The following is a 14,264-nucleotide window of genomic DNA, read 5'->3' on the forward strand; positions in this document are numbered from 1 at the left end:
TTCCGCAGAATTGTAACTAAGATTTTGTTTGATTTCTGTTGGCTCTCAGTTTGCATGATAATCTCATAATTTCTTGCTGCCTCCTGCTTGTTTGTAAATTGCTCAGGTCTTTTTCTGCTGAATACCTGTTAGGTGGCAGATTGTAGGACCTGAAATTTTAATTCTTTTGGTTTAGTGATTATTCACAGCTGCATTCAGAATTCTGCTGGATTCCTATTTGTTTCAGGTTTTAGATCATCTAATAGTCCTTCTGAATCATTATTTGTTCAAAGAATTCTTCTGAATTTCTGTTAGCTCTCAGGTTGCACTTTTTTATTTTTCTTGGTACAGTCTACTTGATATGTGTATTTTTCGCTGTAGTTGGGAGTTCTACCAGAATCCAGTTACCTCTCAGGCTGTTGAACCTCAAATAGTCTTCCTACTGGTTGGGTGTCTATTCAGAGCTGCACAGCTGTATTCTGAATTCTGCTGCATTACTGTTAGCTCTCAGGTTGCAGAATTTCATATTTTATTGTCGCTGTGTTTTCTCCACTGTAATTTTAGTTTTGCTGGATTCCAGATAGATCTCATGTTCTTAAACCTCAGATAGTCCTCCTATTGGTTGAGTGTCTATTCTGAACATGGATACTTGTTATCGGAATTATGCTGGATTTCTGATAGCTCTCCGGTTGCAGCTCCCTGCTATGAATAGCTGTATGGAAGGTCTGCTGGATTGCTGTTAGCTCTCAGGTTGCATCTTCATGCTATGCCTAGCTGTATACGAGTTCTTCTGGGTTTCTGTTAACTCTCAGGTTGCATTTCCCTGCCAGTTCTACTGGATTTCTTTGATCGCTCAGGTTTCATCTTCCTGCTATATCCAGCTGATTAGAAGTTCTGCTGGATTTCTGATAGATCTCAGGTTGCATCTTCCTGCTATGTCCAGCTCTGTACAAGTTCTGCTGGATTTCTGATCGCTCTCAGGTTGCATCTCCCTCCTATGCCTGGCTCTATACAAGTTCTGCTGGATTTCTGATCGCTCTCAGGTTGCATCTTCCTGCTATGCCCAGCTCTATACAAGTTCTGCTTTATTTCTGATCGCTCTCAGGTTGCATCTTCCTGCTATGTGCAGCTCTATACAAGTTCTGCTGGTTTCTGATCGCTCTCAGGTTGCATCTTCCTGCTATGTCCAGCTCTATACAAGTTCTGCTGGATTTCTGATCGCTCTCAGGTTGCATCTCCCTCCTATGCCTGGCTCTATACAAGTTCTGATTTATTTCTGATCGCTCTCAGGTATCATATTTCGGCCAAGTCCAGCTCTATACAAGTTCTGCTGGTTTCTGATCGCTCTCAGGTTGCATCTCCCTCCTATGCCCAGCTCTATACAAGTTCTGCTTTATTTCTGATCGCTCTCAGGTTGCATCTTCCTGCTATGCCCAGCTCTATACAAGTTCTGCTGGTTTCTGATCGCTCTCAGGTTGCATCTCCCTCCTACGCCTGGCTCTATACAAGTTCTGCTTTATTTCTGATCGCTCTCAGGTTGCATCTTCCTGCTATGCCCAGCTCTATACAAGTTCTGCTTTATTTCTGATCCCTCTCAGGTTGCATCTTCCTGCTATGCCCAGCTCTATACAAGTTCTGCTGGATTTCTGATCGCTCTCAGGTTGCATCTCTCTGTTATGCCTGGCTCTATACAAGTTCTGCTGGATTCCTGATCGCTCTCAGGTTGCATCTCCCTACTACGCCCAGCTCTATACAAGTTCTGCTGGATTTCTGATCGCTCTCAGGTTGCATCTCCCTCCTATGCCTGGCTCTATACAAGTTCTGCTGGATTTCTGATCGCTCTCAGGTTGCATCTCCCTCCTATGCCTGGCTCTATACAAGTTCTGCTGGATTCCTGATAGATCTCAGGTTGCATCTCCCTCCTATGTCCAGCTCTATACAAGTTCTGCTGGATTTCTGATCGCTCTCAGGTTGCATCTCTCTGTTATGCCTGCCTCTATACAAGTTCTGGTGGATTTCTGATAGATCTCAGGTTGCATCTCCCTCCTATGCCCAGCTCTATACAAGTTCTGCTGGATTTCTGATCGCTCTCAGGTTGCATCTCCCTCCTATGCCTGGCTCTATACAAGTTCTGCTGGATTCCTGATAGATCTCAGGTTGCATCTCCCTCCTATGTCCAGCTCTATACAAGTTCTGCTGGATTTCTGATCGCTCTCAGGTTGCATCTCTCTGTTATGCCTGGCTCTGTACAAGTTCTGCTGGATTTCTGATCACTCTCAGGTTGCATCTTCCTGCTATGCCCAGCTCTATACAAGTTCTGCTGGATTTCTGATCGCTCTCAGGTTGCATCTCCCTCCTATGCCTGGCTCTATACAAGTTCTGCTGGATTTCTGATCGCTCTCAGGTTGCATCTCCCTCCTATGCCTGGCTCTATACAAGTTCTGCTGGATTTCTGATCACTCTCAGGTTGCATCTCCCTCCTATGTCCAGCTCTATACAAGTTCTGCTGGATTTCTGATCGCTCTCAGGTTGCATCTCTCTGTTATGCCTGGCTCTGTACAAGTTCTGCTGGATTTCTGATCACTCTCAGGTTGCATCTCCCTCCTATGTCCAGCTCTATACAAGTTCTGCTGGATTCCTGATCGCTCTCAGGTTGCATCTCCCTCCTATGCCCAGCTCTATACAAGTTCTGCTGGATTTCTGATCGCTCTCAGGTTGCATCTCCCTCCTATGCCTGGCTCTATACAAGTTCTGCTGGATTTCTGATCGCTCTCAGGTTGCATCTTCCTGCTATGCCCAGCTCTATACAAGTTCTGCTTTATTTCTGATCGCTCTCAGGTTGCATCTTCCTGCTATGTGCAGCTCTATACAAGTTCTGCTGGTTTCTGATCGCTCTCAGGTTGCATCTTCCTGCTATGTCCAGCTCTATACAAGTTCTGCTGGATTTCTGATCGCTCTCAGGTTGCATCTCCCTCCTATGCCCAGCTCTATACAAGTTCTGATTTATTTCTGATCGCTCTCAGGTATCATATTTCGGCCAAGTCCAGCTCTATACAAGTTCTGCTGGTTTCTGATCGCTCTCAGGTTGCATCTCCCTCCTATGCCTGGCTCTATACAAGTTCTGCTGGATTTCTGATCGCTCTCAGGTTGCATCTTCCTGCTATGTCCAGCTCTATACAAGTTCTGCTTTATTTCTGATCGCTCTCAGGTTGCATCTTCCTGCTATGCCCAGCTCTATACAAGTTCTGCTTTATTTCTGATCGCTCTCAGGTTGCATCTTCCTGCTATGCCCAGCTCTATACAAGTTCTGCTGGATTTCTGATCGCTCTCAGGTTGCATCTCTCTGTTATGCCTGGCTCTATACAAGTTCTGCTGGTTTCTGATCGCTCTCAGGTTGCATCTCCCTCCTACGCCCAGCTCTATACAAGTTCTGCTGGATTTCTGATCGCTCTCAGGTTGCATCTCCCTCCTATGCCTGGCTCTATACAAGTTCTGCTGGATTTCTGATCGCTCTCAGGTTGCATCTCCCTCCTATGCCTGGCTCTATACAAGTTCTGCTGGATTCCTGATAGATCTCAGGTTGCATCTCCCTCCTATGTCCAGCTCTGTACAAGTTCTGCTGGATTTCTGATCGCTCTCAGGTTGCATCTCCCTCCTATGCCCAGCTCTATACAAGTTCTGATTTATTTCTGATAGCTCTCAGGTATCATATTTCGGCCAAGTCCACCTCTATACAAGTTCTGCTGGTTTCTGATCGCTCTCAGGTTGCATCTCTCTGTTATGCCTGCCTCTATACAAGTTCTGCTGGATTCCTGATCGCTCTCAGGTTGCATCTCTCTGTTATGCCTGCCTCTATACAAGTTCTGCTGGATTCCTGATCGCTCTCAGGTTGCATCTCCCTCCTACGCCTGGCTCTATACAAGTTCTGCTGGATTTCTGATCGCTCTCAGGTTGCATCTCCCTCCTATGCCTGGCTCTATACAAGTTCTGCTGGATTCCTGATCACTCTCAGGTTGCATCTTCCTGCTATGTCCAGCTCTATACAAGTTCTGCTGGATTTCTGATCGCTCTCAGGTTGCATCTTCCTGCTATGTCCAGCTCTATACAAGTTCTGCTTTATTTCTGATCGCTCTCAGGTTGCATCTTCCTGCTATGCCCAGCTCTATACAAGTTCTGCTGGTTTCTGATCGCTCTCAGGTTGCATCTCTCTGTTATGCCTGGCTCTGTACAAGTTCTGCTGGATTTCTGATCACTCTCAGGTTGCATCTCCCTCCTATGTCCAGCTCTATACAAGTTCTGCTGGATTCCTGATCGCTCTCAGGTTGCATCTCCCTCCTATGCCCAGCTCTATACAAGTTCTGCTGGATTTCTGATCGCTCTCAGGTTGCATCTTCCTGCTATGCCCAGCTCTATACAAGTTCTGCTGGTTTCTGATCGCTCTCAGGTTGCATCTTCCTGCTATGTCCAGCTCTATACAAGTTCTGCTTTATTTCTGATCGCTCTCAGGTTGCATCTTCCTGCTATGCCCAGCTCTATACAAGTTCTGCTGGATTTCTGATCGCTCTCAGGTTGCATCTCTCTGTTATGCCTGGCTCTATACAAGTTCTGCTTTATTTCTGATCGCTCTCAGGTTGCATCTTCCTGCTATGTCCAGCTCTATACAAGTTCTGCTGGTTTCTGATCGCTCTCAGGTTGCATCTCCCTCCTATGCCCAGCTCTATACAAGTTCTGCTTTATTTCTGATCGCTCTCAGGTTGCATCTCCCTCCTATGCCCAGCTCTATACAAGTTCTGCTTTATTTCTGATCGCTCTCAGGTTGCATCTTCCTGCTATGTCCAGCTCTATACAAGTTCTGCTGGTTTCTGATCGCTCTCAGGTTGCATCTCCCTCCTATGCCCAGCTCTATACAAGTTCTGCTTTATTTCTGATCACTCTCAGGTTGCATCTTCCTGCTATGCCCAGCTCTATACAAGTTCTGCTTTATTTCTGATCGCTCTCAGGTTGCATCTTCCTGCTATGCCCAGCTCTATACAAGTTCTGCTGGATTTCTGATCGCTCTCAGGTTGCATCTCTCTGTTATGCCTGGCTCTATACAAGTTCTGCTTTATTTCTGATCGCTCTCAGGTTGCATCTTCCTGCTATGTCCAGCTCTATACAAGTTCTGCTGGATTTCTGATCGCTCTCAGGTTGCATCTCTCGGTTATGCCTGGCTCTATACAAGTTCTGCTGGATTTCTGATCGCTCTCAGGTTGCATCTCTCGGTTATGCCTGGCTCTATACAAGTTCTGCTGGATTTCTGATCGCTCTCAGGTTGCATCTCCCTCCTATGCCTGGCTCTATACAAGTTCTGCTGGATTTCTGATCGCTCTCAGGTTGCATCTCCCTCCTATGCCTGGCTCTATACAAGTTCTGCTGGATTCCTGATAGATCTCAGGTTGCATCTCCCTCCTATGTCCAGCTCTATACAAGTTCTGCTGGATTTCTGATCGCTCTCAGGTTGCATCTTCCTGCTATGTCCAGCTCTATACAAGTTCTGCTGGATTTCTGATCGCTCTCAGGTTGCATCTTCCTGCTATGCCCAGCTCTATACAAGTTCTGCTGGTTTCTGATTGCTCTCAGGTTGCATCTCTCTGTTATGCCTGGCTCTGTACAAGTTCTGCTGGATTTCTGATCACTCTCAGGTTGCATCTCCCTCCTATGTCCAGCTCTATACAAGTTCTGCTGGATTCCTGATCGCTCTCAGGTTGCATCTCCCTCCTATGCCCAGCTCTATACAAGTTCTGCTGGATTTCTGATCGCTCTCAGGTTGCATCTTCCTGCTATGTCCAGCTCTATACAAGTTCTGCTGGTTTCTGATCGCTCTCAGGTTGCATCTCCCTCCTATGCCCAGCTCTATACAAGTTCTGCTTTATTTATGATCGCTCTCAGGTTGCATCTTCCTGCTATGCCCAGCTCTATACAAGTTCTGCTTTATTTCTGATCGCTCTCAGGTTGCATCTTCCTGCTATGCCCAGCTCTATACAAGTTCTGCTGGATTTCTGATCGCTCTCAGGTTGCATCTCTCTGTTATGCCTGGCTCTATACAAGTTCTGCTTTATTTCTGATCGCTCTCAGGTTGCATCTTCCTGCTATGTCCAGCTCTATACAAGTTCTGCTGGATTTCTGATCGCTCTCAGGTTGCATCTCCCTCCTATGCCTGGCTCTATACAAGTTCTGCTGGATTCCTGATAGATCTCAGGTTGCATCTCCCTCCTATGTCCAGCTCTATACAAGTTCTGCTGGATTTCTGATCGCTCTCAGGTTGCATCTCCCTCCTATGCCCAGCTCTATACAAGTTCTGATTTATTTCTGATCGCTCTCAGGTATCATATTTCGGCCAAGTCCAACTCTATACAAGTTCTGCTGGTTTCTGATCGATCTCAGGTTGCATCTCTCTGTTATGCCTGCCTCTATACAAGTTCTAGTGGATTTCTGATCTATCTCAGGTTGCATCTCTCTGTTATGCCTGCCTCTATACAAGTTCTAGTGGATTTCTGATAGATCTCAGGTTGCATCTCCCTCCTATGCCTGGCTCTATACAAGTTCTGCTGGATTTCTGATAGATCTCAGGTTGCATCTCCCTCCTATGCCCAGCTCTATACAAGTTCTGCTGGATTTCTGATCACTCTCAGGTTGCATCTCCCTCCTATGTCCAGCTCTATACAAGTTCTGCTGGATTTCTGATCGCTCTCAGGTTGCATCTCCCTCCTATGTCCAGCTCTATACAAGTTCTGCTGGATTTCTGATCACTCTCAGGTTGCATCTCCCTCCTATGTCCAGCTCTATACAAGTTCTGCTGGATTTCTGATCGCTCTCAGGTTGCATCTCCCTCCTATGCCTGGCTCTATACAAGTTCTGCTGGATTTCTGATCGCTCTCAGGTTGCATCTCCCTCCTATGCCTGGCTCTATACAAGTTCTGATTTATTTCTGATCGCTCTCAGGTATCATATTTCGGCCAAGTCCAGCTCTATACAAGTTCTGCTGGTTTCTGATCGCTCTCAGGTTGCATCTCCCTCCTATGCCCAGCTCTATACAAGTTCTGCTGGATTTCTGATCGCTCTCAGGTTGCATCTCTCTGTTATGCCTGGCTCTATACAAGTTCTGCTGGATTCCTGATCGCTCTCAGGTTGCATCTCCCTCCTATGCCTGGCTCTATACAAGTTCTGCTGGATTTCTGATCGCTCTCAGGTTGCATCTCCCTCCTATGCCTGGCTCTATACAAGTTCTGCTGGATTCCTGATAGATCTCAGGTTACATCTCCCTCCTACGCCCAGCTCTATACAAGTTCTGCTGGATTCCTGATAGATCTCAGGTTGCATCTCCCTCCTATATCCAGCTCTATACAAGTTCTGCTGGATTTCTGATCGCTCTCAGGTTGCATCTCCCTCCTATGCCTGGCTCTATACAAGTTCTGATTTATTTCTGATCGCTCTCAGGTATCATATTTCGGCCAAGTCCAACTCTATACAAGTTCTGCTGGTTTCTGATCGCTCTCAGGTTGCATCTCTCTGTTATGCCTGCCTCTATACAAGTTCTGGTGGATTTCTGATAGATCTCAGGTTGCATCTCCCTCCTATGCCCAGCTCTATACAAGTTCTGCTGGATTTCTGATCGCTCTCAGGTTGCATCTCCCTCCTATGCCTGGCTCTATACAAGTTCTGCTGGATTTCTGATCACTCTCAGGTTGCATCTCCCTCCTATGTCCAGCTCTATACAAGTTCTGCTGGATTCCTGATCGCTCTCAGGTTGCATCTCCCTCCTATGTCCAGCTCTATACAAGTTCTGCTGGATTCCTGATCGCTCTCAGGTTGCATCTCCCTCCTATGTCCAGCTCTATACAAGTTCTGCTGGATTTCTGATCGCTCTCAGGTTGCATCTCCCTCCTATGTCCAGCTCTATATAAGTTCTGATTTATTTGTGATAGCTCTCAGGTATCATATTTCGGCCAAGTCCAACTCTATACAAGTTCTGCTGGTTTCTGATCGCTCTCAGGTTGCATCTCTCTGTTATGCCTGCCTCTATACAAGTTCTGGTGGATTTCTGATAGATCTCAGGTTGCATCTCCCTCCTATGCCCAGCTCTATACAAGTTCTGCTGGTTTCTGATCGCTCTCAGGTTGCATCTCTTTGCTATGCCTGGCTCTGTACAAGTTCTGCTGGATTTCTGTTAGCGCTCAGGTTTTAGGTAAAACAGCAGGACTACATGTTGGCACCCACTAATAAATACTAGAATGTTTCCCTTTAAGCCATCACCAGTGTGAATGTGAACCCTCTTTGTTCTCCTGCAGGTGGTCCACTTGGCTCGAAATCTCATCTACTTTGGATTTTACAGCTTCAGTGAGCTCCTCCGGCTGACCCGGACCCTGTTGGCCATTCTGGATATCGTCCAGAGCCCCATGTCTCCATACCTGGGGGGGCTCAGCAAATTTCAGGATGGAGGTATCAGATAAGCTTTCATAAAATCGTGTTCCTTTTATAGTCCTGGAATAACATATGTGTCCCCCTACCCCTGTGTTGTGGAAAAGGAAAAATGGGAAATAATGCTGCCATAATACAGCCTAAAAAAGTACATTTGAGTGCCTAAATACAATGGCTTGTGAAGCAAACAACAAATAGGACAGAATAACTGAAAATTTCAGTGAGCATAACTATTCACCCCCCTAAAGTCAGTACTTTGTAGAGCCTCCTTTTGTGGCAATTACAGCTACAAGTCGCTTTGGATAAGTCTATGAGCTTTCCACTGGGATTTTGACCATTCCTCAAGTCAAAACTGCTCCAGCTCCTTCACGTTCAATTGTTTCCTCTGGTGGACAGCGATCTTCGAGTCTGACCACAGATTCTCCATTGGATTAAGGACTGGACTGTGACTCGGCCACTCCAGAACATTTACAGGTTTCCACCTAAATCACCAGAGTATTGCTTTAGTTGTATGGTTTGGGTCATTGTCTTGTTGGAAGGTGAACCGCCATCCCAGTCTCAAATCACTGAGACTGAAACAGGTTTTGCTCAAGAATATCCCTGTATACTCTATACAGAGGCCAAATAATACTGCCATACAGTGACACATAACAGCTCTATACTCAGGCCAAATAATACTGCCATACAGTGACACATAACAGCTCTATACTCAGGCCAAATAATACTGCCATACAGTGACACATAACAGCTCTATACTCAGGCCAAATAATACTGCCATACAGTGACACATAACAGCTCTATACTCAGGCCAAATAATACTGCCATACAGTGACACATAACAGCTCTATAATCAGGCCAAATAATACTACCATACAGTGACACATAACAGCTCTATACTCAGGCCAAATAATACTGCCATACAGTGACACATAACAGCTCTATTCTCAGGCCAAATAATACTGCCATACAGTGACACATAACAGCTCTATACTCGGGCCAAATAATACTGCCATACAGTGACACATAACAGCTCTATACTCGGGCCAAATAATACTGCCATACAGTGACACATAACAGCTCTATAATCAGGCCAAATAATACTGCCATACAGTGACACATAACAGCTCTATACTCGGGCCAAATAATACTGCCATACAGTGACACATAACAGCTCTATACTCTGGCCAAATAATACTGCCATACAGTGACACATAACAGCTCTATACTCAGGCCAAATAATACTGCCATACAGTGACACATAACAGCTCTAAACTGAGGCCAAATAATACTGCCATACAGTGACACATAACAGCTCTATACTCAGGCCAAATAATACTGCCATACAGTGACACATAACAGCTCTATACTCAGGCCAAATAATACTGCCATACAGTGACACATAACAGCTCTAAACTGAGGCCAAATAATACTGCCATACAGTGACACATAACAGCTCTATACTCGGGCCAAATAATACTGCCATACAGTGACACATAACAGCTCTATACTCAGGCCAAATAATACTGCCATACAGTGACACATAACAGCTCTATACTCTGGCCAAATAATACTGCCATACAGTGACACATAACAGCTCTATAATCAGGCCAAATAATACTGCCATACAGTGACACATAACAGCTCTATACTCAGGCCAAATAATACTGCCATACAGTGACACATAACAGCTCTATAATCAGGCCAAATAATACTGCCATACAGTGACACATAACAGCTCTACACTCGGGCCAAATAATACTTCCTGTCACGGGTTCCTTCTCCGGTATCACACAATCAACAGAGCAATAGAAGAGTGAACAATCCCAAGACCTTTATTTAGGCAAAAATAGGAAAGGTCCATATATGATGCACCACACAAAGGATAAAATAGTCCAGAAGACGAATTCAGTTCAGTAACCGGATAAAAGTCCAACAATCCAGCAGAGGATAGCATAGTCCATATACTCTTTTCTCTCTGGGATGCTGTGTCCACATCATCACTACACACAGGACTGCTCTGTGTCACCTCCCTGATATTTACAAGTCCCTCTCCTCATTCACAGGTTTGGGGGGTGGTCTCAGGGGCTCATTGTTTCAACAAGCTAGGTCAACATGTCATTAGCATATTAGCAAACAACATTATTCACTGACCCTGTGGAGAGATAACAGTACAGGACTGTGGGGGCTGATATCAGATGGCAAATAACAACAATTCATCAACTGGCAAATAACTCATCCTACAAGAGAACACCATGATAATCAGTAAAATATAAATATACACAAAATGATACCCACATAACATATCGCACCATCACACCGCCGTACAGTAGAGTTCCACACAGTCCCCAAATAATGCTTGCAAACAGTAATAAATTCCAGTTCCATACAGTTTCCAAAAAATACTGCCAAACAGTAACACAATACAATTCTGTACAATTCCCAAATAATACAGCGACACATTACTGCTACACACAACTACGAAATAATATTACCAAACAGTAACACATTACAGTTCTTTACAGTGCGTAAATAATGCTGCCATACATCAACACATTACCATTCCTTACAGTGTGTAAATAATACTGCCATACAGCAACACCTTACAGTACCTTATAGTGCGTAAATAATACTGCCAAATAGCAACACATTACCATTCCTTACTGTGCACAAATAATACTGCTATACCTCAACACATTACCATTCCTTACAGTGCGTAAATAATACTGCTATACAGCAACATATTACAGTTGCTTATAGTGCGTAAATAATGCTGCTATGCAGCAACATATTGCAGTTCCTTACAGTGCGTAAATAATACTGCCATACAGCAACACACTACAACATATTGCAGTTCCTTACAATGCGTAAATAATACTGCTATACAGCAACATATTGCAACATATTGCAGTTCCTTACAGTGCATAAATAATACTGCCATACAGCAACACATTACAACATATTACAGTTCCTTATAGTGCGTAAATAATACTGCTATACAGCAACATATTGCAGTTCCTTACAATGCGTAAATAGTACTGCCATACAGCAACACATTACCGCAACTTGCAGGGTCCAAACAATACTGCCAAACAACGCCTGAATAATTCCACCAAACAGCAACCCATTCAGCAAACAAATAATATTACCATATACTCCCAAACATTAAAGTCCCATACAGCGCCCATGATTTCTGCCATACAGCCGCACATTGAACAAATAATACCGCCAAACAGTAACACTTTACAGCTCCATACTGTGCATGCGGACCCCTGGTCGTCTGGAGGAGCCGGTTATCTACCGTTACACCAGGATATTGGAGTTTCCAGCAGTTTCTTGTAACGAGCGATATAAAACTTTATTTGGCGTCTTAAAGACACGGCGGTGACAGTGTGCGATTATGACAGCTACATTTTAACATTTATACATTTTTTTAGACACGAGTGAAGGCTGTCTGCAGACAGAACTGCAAATGAATCAATCCATGTGTCAGAATAATGTGGTAAAGAGACTCTATTACAGAGAAAACTCGCTGTACCGACAGACGATCACCGAGTAAAACTTCTCCCATAGAACAATCCGAGGCCATTAGAATAATAAGGCGACTGCGAGGATTGCTGTCCTCTCTCATTTCTATCCTGGATCCAGACAAGCCTAGAAAATTCTTTGTATTGTTAGAAAGGACGAGAACTTCTTGTTTGTAAGAATACTGTCATGTAGTAATACCGCTATAATACACATAATGCTGCCAAACTGTGCTTAACAAAATACCACCACCCTTTACTATATAATAGTATTACTCAGGGCTTACATAAAAGTGTAATATAGTTCTATAATAGTGGTAAATGTTGAGCACATATAGGACAATACAGTGCTACGTAATGTCACTATATAGACGTGACACAGGAGTACCATATAGCGCCACATAACAATGCACAAATATAATGTTATAAATATGATTGTCATACAGTATCTACAAAATACTCCCAAACGCTGTCTACATAAAACTGCTATACTGTGTCTACATAATACTCCCATACAGTGTCTACATAATACTCCCATACAATGTCTACATAATACTCCCATACAGTGTCTACATAAAACTCCCATACAGTGTGTACATAATACTCCCATACAGTGTTTCTAGAATACTCTGATACAGCATCTACATAATACTCCCATACAGTGTCTACACAATACTCCCATACAGTGTCTACACAATACTCCCATACAGTGTGTACATAATACTCCCATACAGTGTCTACATAATACTCCCATACAGTGTCTACACAATACTCCCATACAGTGTCTACACAATACTCCCATACAGTGTGTACATAATACTCCCATACAGTGTCTACATAATACTCCCATACAGTGTTTCTAGAATACTCCGATACAGCATCTACATAATACTCCCATACAGTGTCTGTAATACTGCCCTATAATGTCTACGTAATACTCCCATACAGTGTCTGTAATACTGCCCTACAATGTGTCTACGTAATACTCTCATACAGTTTCTACATAATACTCCTATACAGTTCCTATATAATACTCTCAAACACTGTCTACATAATACGCCGATACAATGTCTATATAATACTCCCATACAGTGTCTCCGCAATACTCCCACACAATATCCACATAATATTGCCATACAGTATCTATATGTTACTATTAAAGAATCACACAGTGCCTACTAGCATAGCACCATCATACAGGGGCCACATAATAGTGTCATATAGGAAAACATAACAATTCATACATTGACTAAATATGGTCATACATTTCCTATATAATACAATCATAGAATGAACACATACGATTAGCATACAGTGCATACATAATACTGCTATATAATGGCTACATAATACTGCCATTATTGCTTATAATGTTAAACATAGCGCTGTAGGAATCAGCAAACCTATTGCCATATCACATGAGGGGTTATCCTGCCGATTGCTGCGTGACTCATGTCAGTCCATACACTGCTAATATAGTAGTGTTATATACTGAAATCATATCAGAAGATACAATTCCTGTTTAATACCGCCATATAGCACTTATGTAACAGTGTAGTTTACCAACACAGAACAAATACAGCTCCAAAATGAAGTCCCTAAATAATACCGCCATACAGTGCCTATGTAACAATGTACCATGCAACACTGAAATCATACAGTGGCAACATATCTATACTAGACATGACCTACATAATAATGTTATATACATACATACAGTGGCTGCATAATATTGCTATACATTACCATACAGAATAGTGTTATATACTGAATTTACCAGGACATACTCTGCCTAAATAATACTGCTATGCAATGCTCATGAAACAATATCATATAGTATCCAATTACCAATCATACATTGCCAAAATAATATTGTTATACACTGAATCCTATCACTCACCACAGTGCCTACATAATACCGCCTTACAGTGCCCATGTAACAATGCTCCATACCAACGCATCAGTCATACAATGGTAGCATAATACTACTGTATGTGTTACCTACATAATAGTGTTATATACTGAATCATGCCACAACATACAGTGCCTAAATAATACCGCCATACAGTGCACATGTAACAGTGTCATATAATACCCTATTATGAATCATGCAATACCAATATAATACTGCCATACATTGCCTACATAATATTGTTAATACATTGATTGCATATCGGTCCCTAAATAATACCGCCATACAGTGCGTATGTAACCATGTGATATACCAACATATAAATCATACAGCGGCAGCATAATACTGCTACAGATTACTCGCATAAGTATTATATATTGAGTGCCTAAATAATA

At 43.3% G+C, this 14,264-nt stretch overlaps 1 protein-coding gene across 1 annotated transcript in view; it reads left to right on the forward strand.

Moving 5' to 3' along the window:
• Positions 1–14,264, forward strand: part of ITPR2 (inositol 1,4,5-trisphosphate receptor type 2) — a 243,430-nt gene that overhangs the window by 87,736 nt on the left and 141,430 nt on the right. Inside the window, exon 21 of the mRNA XM_069763093.1 lies at positions 8,307–8,457. Within this exon, the coding sequence (XP_069619194.1) occupies positions 8,307–8,457 (151 nt within the window). The remainder of the gene's footprint in view (positions 1–8,306; positions 8,458–14,264) is intronic.

Source organism: Ranitomeya imitator, chromosome 4, assembly GCF_032444005.1.
Source record: "Ranitomeya imitator isolate aRanImi1 chromosome 4, aRanImi1.pri, whole genome shotgun sequence".
Lineage (NCBI taxonomy): Eukaryota > Metazoa > Chordata > Amphibia > Anura > Dendrobatidae > Ranitomeya > Ranitomeya imitator.